At 40.4% G+C, this 18338-nt stretch overlaps 2 protein-coding genes and 4 non-coding genes across 6 annotated transcripts; all 6 read right to left on the reverse strand.

Moving 5' to 3' along the window:
- Positions 1–3666: 3666 nt before the first annotated feature.
- On the reverse strand, positions 3667–7767 carry rps8a (ribosomal protein S8a). Its single transcript, XM_041949070.1, has 6 exons — positions 7731–7767; positions 6639–6745; positions 6256–6355; positions 5824–5999; positions 4904–5033; positions 3667–3821 (listed from the first exon to the last, which is right to left on the reverse strand). Exons 1-6 carry the CDS (start codon positions 7732–7734, stop codon positions 3712–3714), a joined length of 627 nt encoding a protein of 208 aa, XP_041805004.1. The 5' UTR covers positions 7735–7767; the 3' UTR covers positions 3667–3711.
- On the reverse strand, positions 4251–4318 carry LOC121615646. Its single transcript, XR_006007275.1, has one exon. It is a non-coding gene; the product is annotated as a small nucleolar RNA SNORD38 (small nucleolar RNA).
- Positions 5169–5237, reverse strand: LOC121615639. The gene has a single exon (XR_006007268.1). It is a non-coding gene; the product is annotated as a small nucleolar RNA SNORD38 (small nucleolar RNA).
- Positions 6118–6186, reverse strand: LOC121615645. The gene has a single exon (XR_006007274.1). It is a non-coding gene; the product is annotated as a small nucleolar RNA SNORD38 (small nucleolar RNA).
- Positions 6482–6589, reverse strand: LOC121615648. Its single transcript, XR_006007276.1, has one exon. It is a non-coding gene; the product is annotated as a small nucleolar RNA SNORD46 (small nucleolar RNA).
- A 1002-nt stretch (positions 7768–8769) lies between the features above and the next one.
- Positions 8770–17643, reverse strand: hectd3 (HECT domain containing 3). The gene is made up of 20 exons (XM_041949318.1): positions 17555–17643; positions 16676–17158; positions 15635–15888; positions 15385–15520; positions 14512–14633; positions 13904–14017; positions 13363–13445; positions 13054–13219; positions 12711–12792; positions 11982–12164; positions 11676–11728; positions 11392–11560; positions 11174–11287; positions 10973–11062; positions 10397–10603; positions 10107–10236; positions 9695–9769; positions 9395–9476; positions 9213–9284; positions 8770–8989 (listed from the first exon to the last, which is right to left on the reverse strand). The coding sequence occupies exons 2-20, from the start codon at positions 17027–17029 to the stop codon at positions 8905–8907; spliced, it is 2571 nt and encodes an 856-aa protein (XP_041805252.1). The 5' UTR covers positions 17030–17158; positions 17555–17643; the 3' UTR covers positions 8770–8904.
- Between the last annotated feature and the right edge of the window lie 695 nt (positions 17644–18338).

Here is an 18338-nt window from a genome sequence, read left to right on the forward strand (position 1 = left end):
TCTCTGGAATTTTATTTCATGTTTTCTGTTGCAGTGTGTGGGGTCTTCTCATTAGGGATGCACGACAATTATTGGGCCGATAGTTATCGGGCCGATAACAGGAAATTATGATGTCATTCCGATAGTCCGAAGTCCGATATCATGACGAACAACCCCGATAACATATGTGTTTTTGTCAGCACGGCAGTGCCTCGCTCCCACTATGAGACCCGAATGGCCTGCAGTGAGTGCTGCGTTCAAGTGACATTGGCATAATCAGAAAAACTCTTTCTCACTGGAATGCAGCATGCGGCACAGCGTGCTTATGAAAACAGAGTTCAGACTTCTTCAAAGTTTCCGAAGAAGATTGTTCAGAGGGAAGTGACATCACACAGTGACATCACACAGTGACATCACTGTGACATCACAGTGTGACATCACAGTGTGACATCACAGTGACATCAGAGATCACACTGTGACATCACTGTGACATCAGTGCTCCTAGTGGAAGGGAGTTCCACTAGGAGTGAGAAATTGCACGAGCTTTAATACCTGATCAGTCACCTGAAACATAACCACCGCTTTGACGGAGTTTGGAAAGCGTATGAGGACGGCCGGCGTGCTAAAGACGCTAACGTTAGCAAGCCAGCCGCACCGGAAGCCACCGGGACTTAAGCGTCGGCGAGGCTTTCGAAAAGTTCAAGAAATTTGCCAAAGGTGACCCACGGGCTAAGGTTATTGAAGATTTAATCATGGACGTGATGGTGCTTGACTTACTATGGACTGCCCTTCTTCAGTTTGTTTACATAGATAAGTCTAAGTAAGGGATCATGTATCTTCCTTCAGGATGACATAGAAGCCCGACGCGACGCTTCTCCATAGGAAACTGCTCACTATACATTATCCAGCTTAGAACACGGCTTATTACTAAAGCATTCAATAGTGTGACACAAAATAGTGATTAAAACATATTTTATTGATTTAAAACGAGTCTACTCTTGCCTGTCGCCGCTCTCACTGCGCAGCGGCTCTGAAAGTAAACACGTAGCTCTGCGGCGGTCGGCTAGTTTAGCTGTAGTTTACGACTGTTATTTTTCACAAAATGGATGAATATTTTTCCGACTCTGAGGTGGTGGACGATGACTTTGTTTACGATGGACGTCCTTACCGTTTTGAGCTCGTTGAAAGGAGGATGCGGAGGCAGAGAGAGGAACAGCTGGCCAAACAACAACAAACGCGTATCTCCTGGCCGCAAGTCCCACTCTGAGCAACAGAGGCATTCCTCCTCTGTTGTCATCGATGAACATTGTCCACAAGAACACCACCAGTTGCCGTTTACTCGTGGACGCGCAGCCGTTTGTTGTTGTTTTGGCCAGCTGTCACAGTGTGATGTCAGTGTGTGATGTCACCGTGTGTGATGTCAGTGTGTGATGTCACCGTGTGATGTCACAGCGTGACGTCCCTGCGTGACGTGTGTGATGTCAGAGTGATTTCACTGTGTGATGTCACTGTGTGATGTCACAGTGTGATCTCTGATGTCACTGTGATGTCACACTGTGATGTCACAGTGATGTCACTGTGTGATGTCACACTGTGTGATGTCACACTGTGTGATGTCACAGTGTGTGATGTCACAGTTTGATGTCACTGTGTGATGTCACTGTGATGGTCATTTTTAATTACATCATTCTGAGATATTAAAATCATCGTTTGTGGGGATGCATGATAATTATCGGGCCGATAACAAGAAATTATGACGTCATTCCGATAAGTCCGATATCATCACGAATAGCCCCGATAACATATATGTTTTTGTCAGCACGGCATGCCTCGCTCCCACTATGAGACCCGAATGGCCTGCAGTGGATGCTGCGTTCAAGTGACGTTGGCATAATCAGAAAAACACTTGGAAAAATCAAGAATACCCCCTCATGCCACAAAACAACTCGTTAACTCGGTCATAATTTTGCTAGTTGCTGACTTGAAAACTTATTTCTTTACAGATATTCAGCGAAATCATGTCAAATGTGGAGAAGTGATGGGATATCCCAGACCTGAGAGAGACGTAGCTGGAGACAGAGTTTGGTTTACCGCTGTTTTTTCGGACTGATGGATAAAAGTCCTGCATCAGCTGATTTCTGCTTTCAGCATCAGACATTAAAAAAATCTCCAGTTTTGTCTCCACTCAGCAGTCTTTTAGCAGACCGATCGTTCATGCTGTGTTTATCTTGGTGTTTTTTTCGTGTCTGTCGGCTTCAATCTGGTCAATCTCTGCGTCCTCAAGTCTTTTGTGTCTTAATATCGCTCCTGCTGTCGGTCCAGCGTTGTTCTTTACTTTTCTCATCTTTTTTGCTGGGGACAGCATTCTCCAGCCAAGTGTTTGGTCCTCTCCAAACAAATTAAAAATAATGTACGGAAAATGCTCCATATTATGCCACTCAAATCAGCTGGCGATTTTGTTATTGAGCTTGGTACATTAAGGGATTGCCCCTTTAGTCTGACTGTTTGGAACACGCGATTGACCAATCAGAATTTAGTATTTAAGAGTGCCGTCTTCTAACTTCTGTCAGTACAATATGCACTGTGCATTATTTTGTTGTCATTGAGGAATGCACTTTTTCAGTTTGTTTAAATAGAAATGTTTGAATCTAACTTGTGCCAGTGCATTCATTTCCTATGTATATTTATTTTTTTGTAAACTTCTGGAATACACTTTTTCAGTTTGTAATCCTGATGCATGTATTTGCATCATTTCAAGGGGCCTTTATTTTTTTATATCAGTAAGTAATGCACCTTATTTAAATTGATGTGAGATATCAAATAGGTTTGTTTGATAGCTTTAAGAACATGTTTGAGAGGCTTACCAATAGTTTTTCATTGGAAAAATAAATATCTCTTCATTTAAAGAGTCAAAACTGTTTTTGGTTTTGTTCGTGGTATTGATGTCATGATGTTAGGTATGTGTGTGTGTTATCGGTTTTAAGAAAACAGTTATCGTGCATCCCTACTTCTCATTATACCTGTACTATATTTACATCTCTGATCCTCATTTTTCTTGAATTCTTTATACCCATTGTCTCAACATTAGAGGCTGACAGAGAATTTAAAATTTATCACAATTAACATCCTCACTGTAATTGTGCATGTCAAAGAACTTGAAATTTGACATGTTGTATGAGCACTCTGCCAGTTCGAAGTGTAACTGCTGCAAAACAATTTCCCCCATACCAAATACAGTTCTATAAGATATGACCCACATAAAACTATTATTCAAGCAAAAAGTAGCTGCGTCACAACTATTACATTCTTTGGTAAAATCAGCAACATTAATCCTACTATAAAACAGTATATTTATATATACACTGAGGCCAATTTACAGTGGTACTTCTGATTATTTAGTGAACTTTAACACGAATATCTGCAACTGTAAATCACAGATCTGATTATTTTCACCACTGGTCATCTGATTTTACACGAAGACATGCTGCAAATTTCTGTCAAGTTCAAAATTTACTAAAAATGTTTTATTTTGTTCTCATTCAACCGTCACATGTCCCTGCTGATCGACTACATAGAATGGCAGCCCAGACACCTGACAGTTTGAGTTTTAACCCCTGTGTCCTAGATCGGAAATTCAATAGATTTTCACATCAGCACCATTAAAGAAAGAAAACTGACAGCAGAATGTTGTGGGGCGTTTGGATTTTATTGACGTATCAAAGAGCTGTACATCTATTTGCCTTTCTTGGCCTTGATCTTCCTCAGGTAGAACTCCAGCTCCTTGCCCTCCAGGACGTAGCCGTCTGCCCTGCCGCACTGGCCGGGTCTGGAGGCGATGCAAGCTGCAGGAGGGACGAGGGAAACATGATCAGTCAAAGCTGATAAACCAGCTCAAACAAATAGGCAATAGTAATGCTGTCAATCTCAGGAAACATTTAAGGTCAGTTTTGAGGTTACAGAAGTGTTCAGACTCCATAACGTTAATACTGCTGTCACAATAGAAGAACAGAAGTTAGTCTTTCGTGAGAGAGTACAAGTGAGCAGAAGTGCTCAGGATATCTGTTGTGTGCCCTGCTGCACCCTCTGCTATACAAATGCACACAGAGCCATTCCAGTCCAAAAACTTATCTGTTGGCCCCTTCAGAGTTTAGTGTCTTGATTAAGGGCACCACAGAGCTATAAAGGGACAAATGCTTATATTTAAATTTCAAAACTTCAACCCCAGAGACTGGGTGAATTAACATTGTAGATGTCAGTGTAGAAAACAGGTCTTTCTCAGAGTCTTAGTTATCACCACTTTCATTCAGTAGCAGAACTGGACAAGTTATCATCATGGAAAGACACAGATCAGACAGCACTCGATAATGCAGATGCAGTCAACATAAAATGCCTTTTAGTTGTTATAATTGTATTTATATATTGCGTGGAAATGACTACATACATTAAGAGACCCCGTTAAACTAAGATTTGTCTTTTTTTGCCTTTGTTGGACACTAAAAGTGAAGCTTTACAGGGAATTGTTGGAATCAGACCCAGGCTACTGCCGAAAGGACACAACCTCTGTCCACAGGGTGTGCGCTCTTCCAGGTGAGCTACTGGGGGCCCAGCCATAAACTCCAGACCAGGGGAGTTATCCCACAGGATTGAATTAGCTCAATCCCTATAACAGGAAGTTCAAATTTCAGATACCTTCAACTCTAAGTAACATGACTGTCACAGATAATATATAAAGTCAAGTGTGATTGTTGTGAAAAGTTTTGAAATTAACTGTTGGGAGAACAAGAGACTTCTAGGGAACAGCCAATCAGTGAAGTCTTGCAAAAGAGATGCACCAGATGATGGTGATTATGCAGACAAAAATCAAGCATCATACTAAAGGTCATTCCTGACAGCTACTACAGTCAAACAATACACGCTGACTCACCAAGAAGTTTTCCCTGCTGGAACTGCTCCTCCAAGAGGGTGCTGATCTTGGCTGTCTTTTTACGTTCATCGTACTTCTTCTGGGTCCTCTTTGACCTCTTCTTGTTCAGAACCTCTTCCTCCTCAGGAGTCTACATAAGAAAAGTATGAAGCTCATTAGATGCACACAAAACACCTGGAAGTAAAGTTCAAACATCAGCTGCTGGGCAACACCCGGTGATTTGACAGTATAACCCTGCAGAAGATTTCAGTGTAGTTAACATGTCTTTCTCAGAGTCTTCATTATCACCACTTTCATTCAGTAGCAGAACTGGACAAAGTTATCATCATGGAAAGACATGAACCAGATCGGACAGGACTGTTCAATACAGCTGCCATGAAAAGAACTTGCCTTTTAATTTGTTATGTCTTAACTCTTTACACACAGCCCACCTACTGACTGAACCTGGTTTACCTATAGGCCAGTTATGATGATGGTAGTGATTTTTTTTTTTTTACCTTTCTAATGAGCTAACTCGTTCATTGATGCAGTGCTGCCGTTAGTCTGTTACTCTTACTAACGTCATCTCTGGTGCAAAACCAATTGCCCTTGGGGACCAATAAACTTGCAGTCCGGCATAATGGCAACACATAATGAGATCAGCATTTTCACATTTATGCTTATAAGCATTAAGCTCTGGTATGAAGAGACAATGTCACTTCCACTTGTGAGGATAAAGGGACAAAATACTTCTCAAATTTATCTGGTCAAGGGTGTCAAGTAATTTAAATTTTAGCATTTCAAATTGTTAGATGTTGTGGCAGCAGCACAGAGGACAGAGGAATATGCAAAGACACTACCAAACAAAAGCTAATGTACCATTTTTTTTTATCTCAACTCAATGAAAACAAGGTAAATGAGATATTTGTTTCCCCACATACCAGCTTGGCTCCCTTCTTGCGTCCCAAAGGAGTGGCGTAGTGAGCCTCATACCACTGCCTGTAGGGAAGGCTGTCGATGAGGACGATGCAGTTCTTCACCAGGGTCTTGGTTCTGACCAGCTCGTTGTTGGAGGCATTGTAGACCACATCAATGATCCTGGTCTTCCTTGTGCAGCCTGTGTACACAAAAAATCGTTAGCAAAAGCAAATTCTCCACAAGTCATAGGGTCAATTAAAACCATTGTCTCGATAAATCTTTAAAACTGCAACACATGTCAGTATATAAAACAGGTCTTTCTCAGAGTCTTCATTATCACCACATGCATTCAGTAGCAGAACTGGACAAAGTTATCTTCATGGAAAGAAGTGTGCAACATCAAAAGAGGGCTCAGAAGATCTAATCAAATTTATGTAGCATTTCAAATAACTTACACTCAGAGCCCCATGAGAAGTTACCAACATCCAGCCTCAAAGCACGGTATTTCTTGTTACCACCACGGACCCTCACTGTGTGGATGCGACGAGGTCCAATCTAAATAAATAGACATGTCATATGTAAGTAACAATACATTTAGTATGACTAGAATTCAGGTTAAGTATGTGTTAAGATTACATTGTAATGGATCATGGAAAAATTATAGTACTATACTCATTTTAAAGCGTGTCAGTGTAACTATGACTAGTCCTATCATCGGTAGGTCCAAAGCTTTGAACCAAAACGGTACAAAAAAGACCTACCTAAGGTCACGTTTTCATCACCCACGCTACACCACATTAAGTATATTTTAAATAAGTAACCACTGGTTTTCATTTACCTTTGTGTTTGCAGGAGGGCGCCCAAGCTCATACTTCCTCTTCTTGTGGTAGGGCTTGCGTTTGCCGCCGGTCTTGCGGCGTTTATGCCAGTTGTCCCTTGAGATACCTGAATAAAAAGAAAAGAGTAAGACCCAGGAGTTATTATTGACAACTCACAAGACATTTCGTATTTAAAGATTGTCTGAGCTTGAGCAATCAGTTCTCCAAGGTAGAGGTTGTCCGCAATTTTATTTTGGATTCCGCTTAAAGAGTTTCATCATTTCACTCAAGCAATTTGAGCTCCTTTCGTGGCTAACTGGAGCTGCATGTTCACCACATTACTCAGTGCTAGATGTTACTAATATCATATGAATAAAACTTAACTCCCGAACTTGCTAAGTTGAATGTCCAACTGAACTATGTGACGCTAAAGACAGGAGATGCATACTGCGTTATAACCACATCCTTACACACAACATAAAAGTATGACAGCAATTTATGTTGCAATTTCAAGATCTTACAGTTACAATGTGGCCTTCAGGAAGCCACATGCACCTCAAGCGTCCAGGATACAAATTTGTTACCGTACTTATTAAGAAAGCTTGAAGATAAATTATACTTGATATACCTAACTTCCGTATCAAACAAAAATATTCGTACTATTCCCTCATGCGTTGCAGAGCAGCAGCATGACACGATCACGACCATCATGCTAGCTAATGCTAATATTACCTCCCCTGTACCCTAACTCTAAGCCGGCTTTTCACAAGTCTCAACATTACTCTTGAACAGCAAACACGTTAACTAGATAACGCTGCATCTTGCCAAAATATCATAATTGCTTACATACAGCTCTGTGTGCCTTTTCAAACACTTGAGCATCGGCAGCTAACTACATGGCCAATGAGAGCAGCCATCTTGGAGCACTTCAGACATCCATAGCGAAATATTTCGATAAAATTCAATAAACTGACTGTATACAGTAAATGTATGGCTACATCTATTCAAATAACATTTAGCTTCAATATGGCAAACCATTATTGGAATATTCCTTCGTTAAAACATCAGATGGACAAGGATTCTCCCTCCGACCAGAGCTTGAAAACACGTACCCATTCTCAGGCGCCGGCTAGAAAGAGGAATCGCAAAGGCTCATGGGGAGGTTTGAAGCCACGTATTCTCGCGAGAATTCACAAAGGAGCGAACGGCGTTTTCTTGGGATGATGTCTTGATGTATAGTCACCTGCATGTGTATCTGTGAATTTAATATTAACAATAATATATTTCATATCGTGTAAATACAAACGTAATTTTCGTCCCCTCAACAATCTTTTCGAACCAATTCATTTCTTAGTCAAAAGCGTTGGAAAAAAATAAAACTCTACTAATAATACTAAAATACTACTAGTATTAACCCTTTGAATTATTTTATTTTACAAACATCTCTCCTCTATTTTTATAACTAAAAATGAATGAGATTTATAGTTTTATTTAATCATTGTTAAATCATACTTATAGTCAATAATATTAATAGTGTGATCACTTTTACTGTATTAAATAGATATTTACTTTTTAATTAGGCTAGATAAAAGTTTTATTTTGTCTGTTGAAAGCTAGTATGAGGACATTCAGTAAAGTTAATTTATCAAACTACTACTTTCGAGGTCATGGATGAACGTTTGGTGTCAACATTCTTTTCATTTTTTATTATTTTAATATTGTTTTAGTATGTGTTCCTTGCCATGTGACGTAAGTTAATTTAGAATTCTGCATTTTGAATTATACTTTTTACTGAAAATCTGGTTTAGTGTCCCAAATGAAAATAAAGATGTTTTTGTATTTTCATGCTCTGACTGCAGTGATTTGATGTTCATAAAATTACTTACTGCTATCACCAGTTCATTTAATACAAATACTGTACAATGTTAATGAATTTTTAATATCAGTAACCTCTGAAAATGCTTATTTTCTCATGATGTGCTGCTTACCATTTATTTATAGAATATTCATGGAGAAACACATTCTTATAATGTCCCACTAACAATGACAAGCCTGTAACAACTTTTAAAAACAAATTTAAACAAACAGTCTGTGTTTCAGTCAAGAAACAAAAAAAGTCTTTAATAAAAACACCAAAAGTCGTTCCCATGTTCCATATAGTTCTTTATTATATACAGCTAGGATTAATTGGCAGTTGTGATATACTGTATGATATGGTGATAAACTTGGCAAGATTTCTCCATTCAACAGTGATTGTAAAGTTTATTCAGTGAAGCGGCATAGACATCACTCTTCCCAGGGGCTCATGTCTGTATCAATGGCCACACAGTTGTATGCTGCATAACGTAGTTTCTCCTCACAGACCTTTGCACTGCAGGTCAGAAAGAACAAGAGGAGAGATAAGGATGTGAGGTAATAAATGTAACGTTACTACATTCATATCTTGCTATTGCACCATAAAACAAAAACAGGTTTGTATCAAAGCTCAGTGTGGCAATGCATACAGTACATATTAAGCACAAGTGTATATTAAATATACACTACAATATATAGTAACAGTTTATCTATATACAAAGCACAGAACATTAGTATACCTTGGGTAGTTGGGTAAATAAAGAGTGCTGGAACATGTGGAGGACTGAGGAAGTGCATCAGTTGTTTCAGAGCTAAATCAGAAAACAAGACAACATTTGAAAATAGAGAAACTGAACAGAATTTAAAGTTTTCTAAATTAGTTTTTTTTGCTAATTTGTCATTATTTTGCACTTGCACTGACCCTTGTTTGTCCGGGAAGACATAGATTGGCGCGGGAAGACGACTTCTACCAGTTACAAACCTCAGAAACCTGCTGCGATCCTCTGAAAACAAAATTCAACATCATCAGTCATTTATTTCTCACCAATAATGTCAGTTCATAGTCCTCATCTCATCACGTATGCAGAGGTGTTTATTTTCAGATTACCAAATACATCAACACACTCTAAAGGTTTCAAACTATGTAGTTAATATGTCATGTTGGAAAAGACATTCACTACAGTTGACACGGTCTGTAAATGTTGACAAACAGTGAACTGACCATTGGTGAAGTTCGTCAGTGCTTCCCATAAGTATTGGACTCTGACGTCACTTTGTTCCAGGTCCTCATAGTGTGCTGGAAGGGTGAGAGAAGCAACATTAATGCACTACAATGATACACAGTCCTTACTGCTGTGTTTAATTGAAGAAGATCTTCAATCAATCAATTACTATGGTGGTTGCTGTTCATTTGTTGACATTAGAGGACTCCATTTTAAAGCTAACGTGAGCATGCTAACATGCTCATGTTTAGCAATGTTTGCCATGTTCAATGCCTTCGATTAGCATGTTAGCAAGCTTTCATTTGCTAATTAACACTAAACACAAAGTATAGCCGAGGCTGAGCTAATAGTGGAAAAACTAAAAATCTAACCCACTAATGGTGCTAGACTAAAAGTCAGGTTGGCACTCACTGAGTCGTTTCAGGGCTTCCACAGTGATCTCGGGGTCTCCACACACTTTCTTTTCCACTTCCTGCCAGGTGAGCAGGTCCAGCACCGCCTGAGGAACCACCTTCAGCAGCCCCGCTTGCATGGCTGCAATCTGTAATACACATACAGATAATCAGCCACATGCACACACTTCAGTGATTTGGTAGCTCTATAGCACCATGATTACTGGATGAGTTCATACTGACAAATAACAGTACCTGCAACAAGAGACATTCTAAACACACCTGAAGCAGCTACAGCTGAAGTCTTACCTGTTGCTTGCTCTCCTCTAGCCGAGCCTTCTGCACCAGGCGGATGAACTCGCTGCGGTCCTCATAGCGAACGGCCACATTACTGCCTCCGGGAATGAGGTCCACCATCTGGCCGTCACTCGTCAGGGTGGTGTACACCAGCTCCTCACCAAACCTGAACTCAAACGTCTCCCGGTCCATGTTCTCAATGGCCTCCAGCAGGTTTACCTGAACACACATTCAAATTTAAGTTAAGACAATGACTAAGAAAAGAAGAATTACTGGCCACACCAGACAGCAGGTCCTCAGTTATTCTTCATCTGAATGCAGAAACAGAAAACACAGAAGAGGGTGTGGCATGCAGTAAAGGAAATTTGTTAAGTTCAAAGCTCTTAAAGTACCACACAATAACATTTGTTGATCCTTAAGTACATTTGAATCTGTGCAATAGATTAGGGTGTCAAGAGAAAAGTATAAATTATTGATGACAATTGTACCAAAGAATGTTTTTGATTTGAAGTGTTGGACATAAAAACATTTGCTAAAATTGACATTTATGTGACTGTTAAGCAGTTGTAACAATTTGAACGTCCTCACCAGCACTGAGTCCACAGCAGGGAAATCTTTATTCCAGCTGACAGCCTCTCCAGTCAGCTGCTTCCACACCAGCCCGGGCAGAGCCAAGACCTGCAGGATTGGACACAGAAGATGCCAGAAAATCAAGTCTCTACACCTACTCAGTCTTACTTTGTAGTGATGTTTCTGAGCTACAGCAGGTGGAGAGTGTGCATCACTCACCAAGAAGTCTTTTCCTCTGAGCGCAGCTCCCATGAGCTGACCAATCCACTCATACTTAGCAAACTCTTTACAGGACGGGTTGGGGACGTAGTAATCTCTTGCTTCTACGGCACCCTGAGAGATCAGCAAAGGTCAGGTCAAGACAAAGTTCAACCAATCAGGACACTGGAGTGCAGTCTAATGTTCACTGTGTGAAGGCAGTGATGGTGAGTAATTACCTGGTTGGACGTACGGCTGAAGAACGGCAGAGGCATCGGACACTCAGCTGAGCTGGGGCATAGCTCCTCAGACATGTCTGCCAGGCTGTCCCGAAATCCTCCTCCCTGGTCAATGATTCCCTCTGCAATGAACTTACATTCCCACCACTGGTCATAGCGAGCGGGCCATCTGCCAAACCAAGAGGAAAGACGGTAGATTTAGATCTGACATCCCTTGAGTTACGGTCATATCCATGCTAAAAACATTGGGCACATGCCTGAGATGCTAGCCTAAAAATGCACACCTGTAATCCAGAGTCTTCTCAAATTTGTCAGATGGCTTGAGACCTTCATACACCTGCCAGGAGAGAAACGAAAAGCATGAGGCAACAGTCACAGCATCCATAATGTGATAGATGGAAAAATGAACAAACTCATGAAAACTGGCACATGCATCTCAAACCAGAATCCACAAACACTAATTTAAGCACACATAAATCTCAACACATGGACGTTTATTAGTAAATTCTATGCTTCCCACTTCAAGGCAACAATAAGAGTCTAGTCTGACAGTGAGGAAGCGATATCACCACTCAGACAGACTTTTATACCTGACTTAACACAGCGTTCTTGCAGCTGGGGTCCAGAGAGGGGTTGTCCCTGTGCTCCATGGCCAGACGTCGGTTGATGTACAGTCGGGGCATGAAGTTCGGCTTAACGGTCTCGGAGTCCTTCAGGCACTGGGTGATGAGTGCTGAGCGGCGCTTGGACAGCAGCAGCAACTGCTTAATGTTCTAGAGGGTGCCAAAGTAAGTAAAAACACTTTGGAGTGGAGTTTCAGTTTAGCAGCTTACAGAGTTTGTGTCTCAAGTTATAGAGATTCAGTCATATATCAGCTCACATAAAATCAGTGGTTATCATGGTTAACTCTATGTACATTCACTTATCTATGGTATTGAATTCTACTGTATTAGTGTCATTAAAAAATACAGGACATAAAACCTTGGGAAATTATAATAAAATATCTGTTAAACCAAAAAACCAAAAAAAAAAGTTTTTCTCTCCTTTAAGGGTCATTGTAACTGATATTAATAATAATGACAATAATTATATAATACTATGACATTGTGATCTTTTCAGAAATGGTTATCATAATGTTTGATTTAATGATTTAAGAAAAGCCACCCAGGTCCATACTGCAAACATACTAAAATCTGGTAGCCGTTAAAAATGAGTAAAGAGCAGCTGATTGGGGTTTATTGCTGCTTTTTACTTAATAATTATTCAATGCCCGTATTGTATATTCTATTCTATTCTATTCTATGTTCATGATGACTCACTTTGATCTGGTTGAAGGTACCCAGGCTGTGGTCCCAGGCCGGTACCAAATGTGGAAGCACACTGTCCAAAAGACAGATGAACCTGCAGAGAGCGAGACAGAAGAGGAAAAACCACCACAGACACTGAGACATACTTCATGCTTAAAACAAATAAAGACAATCTGAATCTGACTTGTATGTCTGAGATTTGAAAACTTTTGAGCTGTAATTTCGCCATAATTATGTCACTGGTTGATGAGAAACAAATTTTAATGACCTTTCTAAAACCTTCTCCACATGCACTGGACATAATCTATTTCTTATGACTGTGAGACTGCTGGCAGTAAGATAAACGCTGCTCTACCTCTGGATGACCAGTGCTCTGCGGTACAGGACGTCAGACGTGTTGCCCTGCAGACGGGGGTAGCGCACCAGGTTAGAGGGCTGGAAAACATCAGCATTCAGACCCAGGTCTCTTTCACATGACGACTTGATCTTCAAGCCTCGGATCCGGACGTCTATCCCCTCATCTGTAAAAACCAGAGGAGAGAAAAATCATTGTTAAAAGGTTCGTCACTATAGAGGCTTGTGCAGTCAAAGAAAATGTACTACAGTGTTTAAATCACAGGAAATATCTGGTTAAATAAATAGAGAAACATGCTGAAAACCTTACCTCTACATTCCTCAATCCGAACCTCAATTACAGGCAGGTGAGACGTCATGTCCTCCAGCACACATACTTCTCCAATCAGGTTGCTTAGAGGCAAAAAGGAGCAGAGGTAGTTCAAAGCGACTGCCGTCAAACTCACTGAGGAAGAGTAAATTCCTAGTATTTACAGATAAATTGGCTCCGTGTGGCAGGGAGTTACACTTCATTATAACACATTACACTTTCATTTTTCTACTTTTAGCAAGAGAAACTAGATTCTGATTCTTCAGCAAAGCATCAACAGGCCTAGAACAACATAACATAACATGCACTAAATAATATCAAAAGGTAGTGAGTTATAATAATATACTATGATTCCCCTATCTGGGTCATCCTGCCTTGAAATATTAAATCCTGATGCAAAACATTGTCGGACAACAGCTTCAAACAAAATGAGTGCAATAAGACATTCTTCTTATTTCGAAAGCTCATACACTGTAATCTGAATCATGCCTTTGAAACCCTGCAAGTTTTTAGTGAAATATGTTCTTTTGAAAAGGCTCACTCGTCTATGGTGACGTCACTCAGCTTCTTCAGGTTGTCCCCCTCTCCTCCAAAAACCGTGACTCGTTTGGGCATGTAGTTATCGTCTGTGGAGTCCACCGTCAGAATCAGCTTACTGGAGAGCAAAAACAGAAGAGTGTTATACACAACAGAGATGTGTCCACATATATTAACATATAAAACTTGTGGCTCAGTGTGCACATCCTGTTTGAGTGACCATGAATAATTAATACAAAATGTGAGTGTGGTACCACGGTTTTGTAAAATGACGATCACATGTTAACATACTGAACTCTGCATTTTATATTACACTGCAGTGACTGAAATGGTCCCGCATCAAATATAACTGCTCATTATTTAGCTGACGTAAATGTAATCAGGTCAGTTCAGAAACCCTGTGTGAGTTAATAAATGATGGTGTGACACAGGAGGTGAATATCTGGCCACATCTATACATCAGGTGGCTAAAGTCCAAGCAGTCGAATAACGACTGCAGGTCGACCAATAGTGGGTTTTTAAAGGCTGATGTAATAAGAAGCGTTTTGAGCAGGGAAAAGCCAATTCATTCATTTTTTGTTTGTATCTGACCGTTGTTGCTCAGCTCCTTACTTGACCACAGTGCCTCTCTTCATGTGCAGGCGGATCCAGTGTTGTCCCTGCATGCCGTCGCTCTCCCAGTACGTCTCAATGTCACCGTCTGTCAGACAGCTCACCCCTCCACTGGGATCGTCCTGTCAGCAAATATCAGTTCCTTCAATCACTGACAAAAGTACACATTTATAACTTCATGTTTTTTTACAGGGACATACCGCTCACTTTGACAATCATCATGTACTATTTCTGTCATATCTGTAATGTCACTGAAGTGAAAATCAGACAATAAACAGAATGAATGCTTGATTGGTTTTAATATTCATGCAGCTTTATTTTAATAGCTTTTCTTGACTAGAAAATGCACACAACTGCCAATTCATACTTGAAGCCTTAAATCCTGATTTTTTTTTTGGAAGGTCTGACTGTCGAGACCACTGGCCACCTTTCAGCAATACTTTATATTAAGGTACATATATTCACCATTAACAATTTGCTTAATAGCATGTATATTAGTCACATACTGGCTCTTTATGAGTCATTACAAAGCCCTAATTAATCCCTTATTCTACATTACCATATTCTACAATTACGAGGTCATTAACAAATAGTGTTCCCTCAATAACCTCCTAATTACTGTTTATTGATATTAAGTAAGGAAGCTGTTAAAGAGCCAATATGGTGTACCTTCATATAAAGTGCTACCAGTCTTTTTAAATTCCACAGTATACAGCAGGTCTATGTCTGAGTATTTCATTGATTTCTGTGGTGAAAAGTAAATTTAATTGATTAAATTGTTTTGTTACTGGTTACTCAGTGATAGAAAACGGGCTGCTTAAGGAAAAAGGTTGAGAATCACTGATCTTGACTGTTTGAGTGTATGTAACTCACAGAATATGAAGAAACATCGATGCTGGTCACGCACTGCTTCACACTTCCCAGGTTCTCATCCTCTTTCCCTATGTGGTCGCAGAAGTAGTGCACCAGGTCCTCGTCGCATTCATACGTCCAGGTTGGAGGGACATACCTTAAAGGTTTGCGTTCAACAACAGCTTAATTTGACAATCTGCTGCTGTCTAAACACAACCCACCAAGTCTTAACTTAAATCTTAATAGTTTGATTTAACGCAAACACGCTCACCTTAGCTTCTGGATGGCGTTGTCGTCACTCTCAGCGATTCTGGGTTTGGAGCCCACGTAAAACGCATTCTCCACATTCACCACCTGCTCCCACCTGTTGCAGGGCTTGTGGTCGTAGCCGAAGAGCTGCTGTTGTCTGCTGACGGTCTCTGGTGACTCCACGGGGACCAACCTGTCGCCTCCCTCGGTGTGTTTACACACCAGGATCCAGCCTTCCTCCAGCTCAATGCCTTGACGGTGCTCCTCCATCTGCTCCTGGACACAGACATGGATCATTAATCAACATGTGCAGCCCTAAGCCACATTTAAAATCATAAAAACTGAATTAAAAGATAATAAAACCATCATCGCGGAAGAGGAAGAAGCAGGATTATACAATGTAGAAAAACAAACATCACAATGAGCAGATGACCTTCTTTCTTGTCCTCCTGCATTTTTATTTTGATGTGGTCACAACTCAACTCTCCATCCAGCTATTATCTATACTGGCATATCTTTTGGAGGATTGCCCGTTAACCTATCCCACATGACTTTGGACTGTGGCATGAGCCTAGAAAACCAGGAAGAAACCCATGCAGTCACAAAGAGAGTGTGCAAACTCAACAAAGAGCCAAGCTGGTCAATTCTGAATTCATACAACATTGTTGTTGTAAGATGACCAGTATTATGCAAAAAAAAAAAAAAAAAAACAACTTCATGACATTTTCTACAATTTAGAAATAGTTTTGCAAAATCATGTCAATAGCTAAAAAACAATACTCAATTTCCATAGCTATAGCAGGTTTTCAAATAACATGGGAAGACTTCTACAACCAAACAAGTAGACAACAAGATGTAAACGTGATGACAACGTGCATATTGCACACACCCACTGGTACAGAGTAAAGGAATGTAATGTATTAAAATCAGTGCAGTAAAGTAAGGAGAAGTCTTACACAAAAAAATACAGAAGCTGCAGCAGTGTGGCCATCATCATGTTTCTTTTACAGGTAATCACCTGATTTGCAAGATGATGTAACCTTGCAGACAGACAGAAGCTTACCTTAATGATTTTGACCCACAGACCCTGGCTGTTGCGGTATTCGTCTCCCGTGGTCCGGATGCATGTCCCTTTCTTTGGTTCAATGTTGTACTTGCATAATTTCTTTATGTGTGGGGTTTGGTGTGGATTTTCAAAGACGGAGACGAGCGTTTTTCCTACGATGGAGCCTCCTGCAGCTCCTCCGGAAGAGGTGGTGGAGGTGGACGATGAATCCTTGCAGATTTTGTAGCACACCTCTTTGGGGACATAACACAGGCACTCCGGCAGCGGCTCGCTCCTCTTGAAACACTCAATGCATCTGTTCAGGAAGCGGATCCTGCCAAGCAGCAGGTGAGGGTTGTCGCCCACAGACATGCTGATGGTGGTGGTGGTGGTGTTGGAGGTGACAGTCAGCAGCTCAGCAGCTCAACAGCATGGGGGCGTCAGCTGACATCACACCACTGTCCTGCTTTTGTTTTCCTGCCTGGTTGCGAGGGGATGCTCCTGCCAAACAAACCAAACAAAAGCGAATATTCGTGAGAAAGACAGGATCCACTAAACAGCAGCCAAATCCAATGAACTAATTTGACTTCCAGCTCTCTTTCACTGGGTGTGTTAGGTGTCCAAAAGGTCAAAAATCCGCTAATCATCGACCAAACTGCGCTGACACAGTAAGAAAAGTATCGATTCACTCTAAGCCATAAGAAGTTAGTAAGCTAACATTAGCAAGCTAACCAGGTGTTTGGTAAATTAGCGTATCTTGCGGCGTTAACGATACGTTAGCTTTTACCAGAAAAACGGTTGGCAAGCCACCTCAATTTCATTCAGAAGTTGAGTAGAGAAAATCTTTTATGAGCTAAAAAGCAGAGTGATGCCTAGAAGTATTAACTGTTAACATACCCAAACTGCCGACAAGAACCTTAAATGAAACCAGCTATCGGTGTGAATTACTTTGGATATCTGACAACGCGGAAGAGCAGAAGGCACTTTTGACCCTCTCGGATTTCCGTCGTTTGCATTTCAAAATAAAACTCTTGCCGTTATTAATCCTTCCTTCCACATGTTTAAAACAGAGCGCTGTTGTATTATTTGACAGATTTGTACACACCTGGCCTGCACATTAGGGGTGGATTGTACCCATCACAAAATTAATGTAATATGATCGTACAGAATATTTAACTGCTTTTGTTTTATGCTCTTTCTGGTGTACAGGCAGACCACGTGGATTCAAGTAAAAGCATCCCACCCACACTGCAGTCTGTAAACCACTAGTTATTTGACAGCCATAGATGTAGCTTATTGCAAATTTTTACTTAAAATACATATGATCATCGTATATAGTGTACATCTTATATAATGTAAGTAGAATATATTGTTGACAAAACTGTTAAATTGCGTTTGGTTGATAAAAATTTTTACTGCATGACTTTCATCTGTAAATGAGTACCATTTTCTGCAAATTATACTGTATGGAAAATGTATGACTGGTCCTTTGCTTCAACATATCTGCTGTTATGTCTAAGGCTGCTACAGTGTTTCTGACGTGTACTTGGCTGATAAAGGTGAATGAAATTAGAATGATTCACATCATGAAGGACAGATGTGGATGACAGGCAAAAAAACAAAACAAGCATTAAGATCATACATGTTTAGAAAATATTATATTCTCATTAATGAAGAGTTA

This window comes from Chelmon rostratus, chromosome 12, assembly GCF_017976325.1.
Source record: "Chelmon rostratus isolate fCheRos1 chromosome 12, fCheRos1.pri, whole genome shotgun sequence".
In the NCBI taxonomy this organism is placed as follows: domain Eukaryota; kingdom Metazoa; phylum Chordata; class Actinopteri; order Chaetodontiformes; family Chaetodontidae; genus Chelmon; species Chelmon rostratus.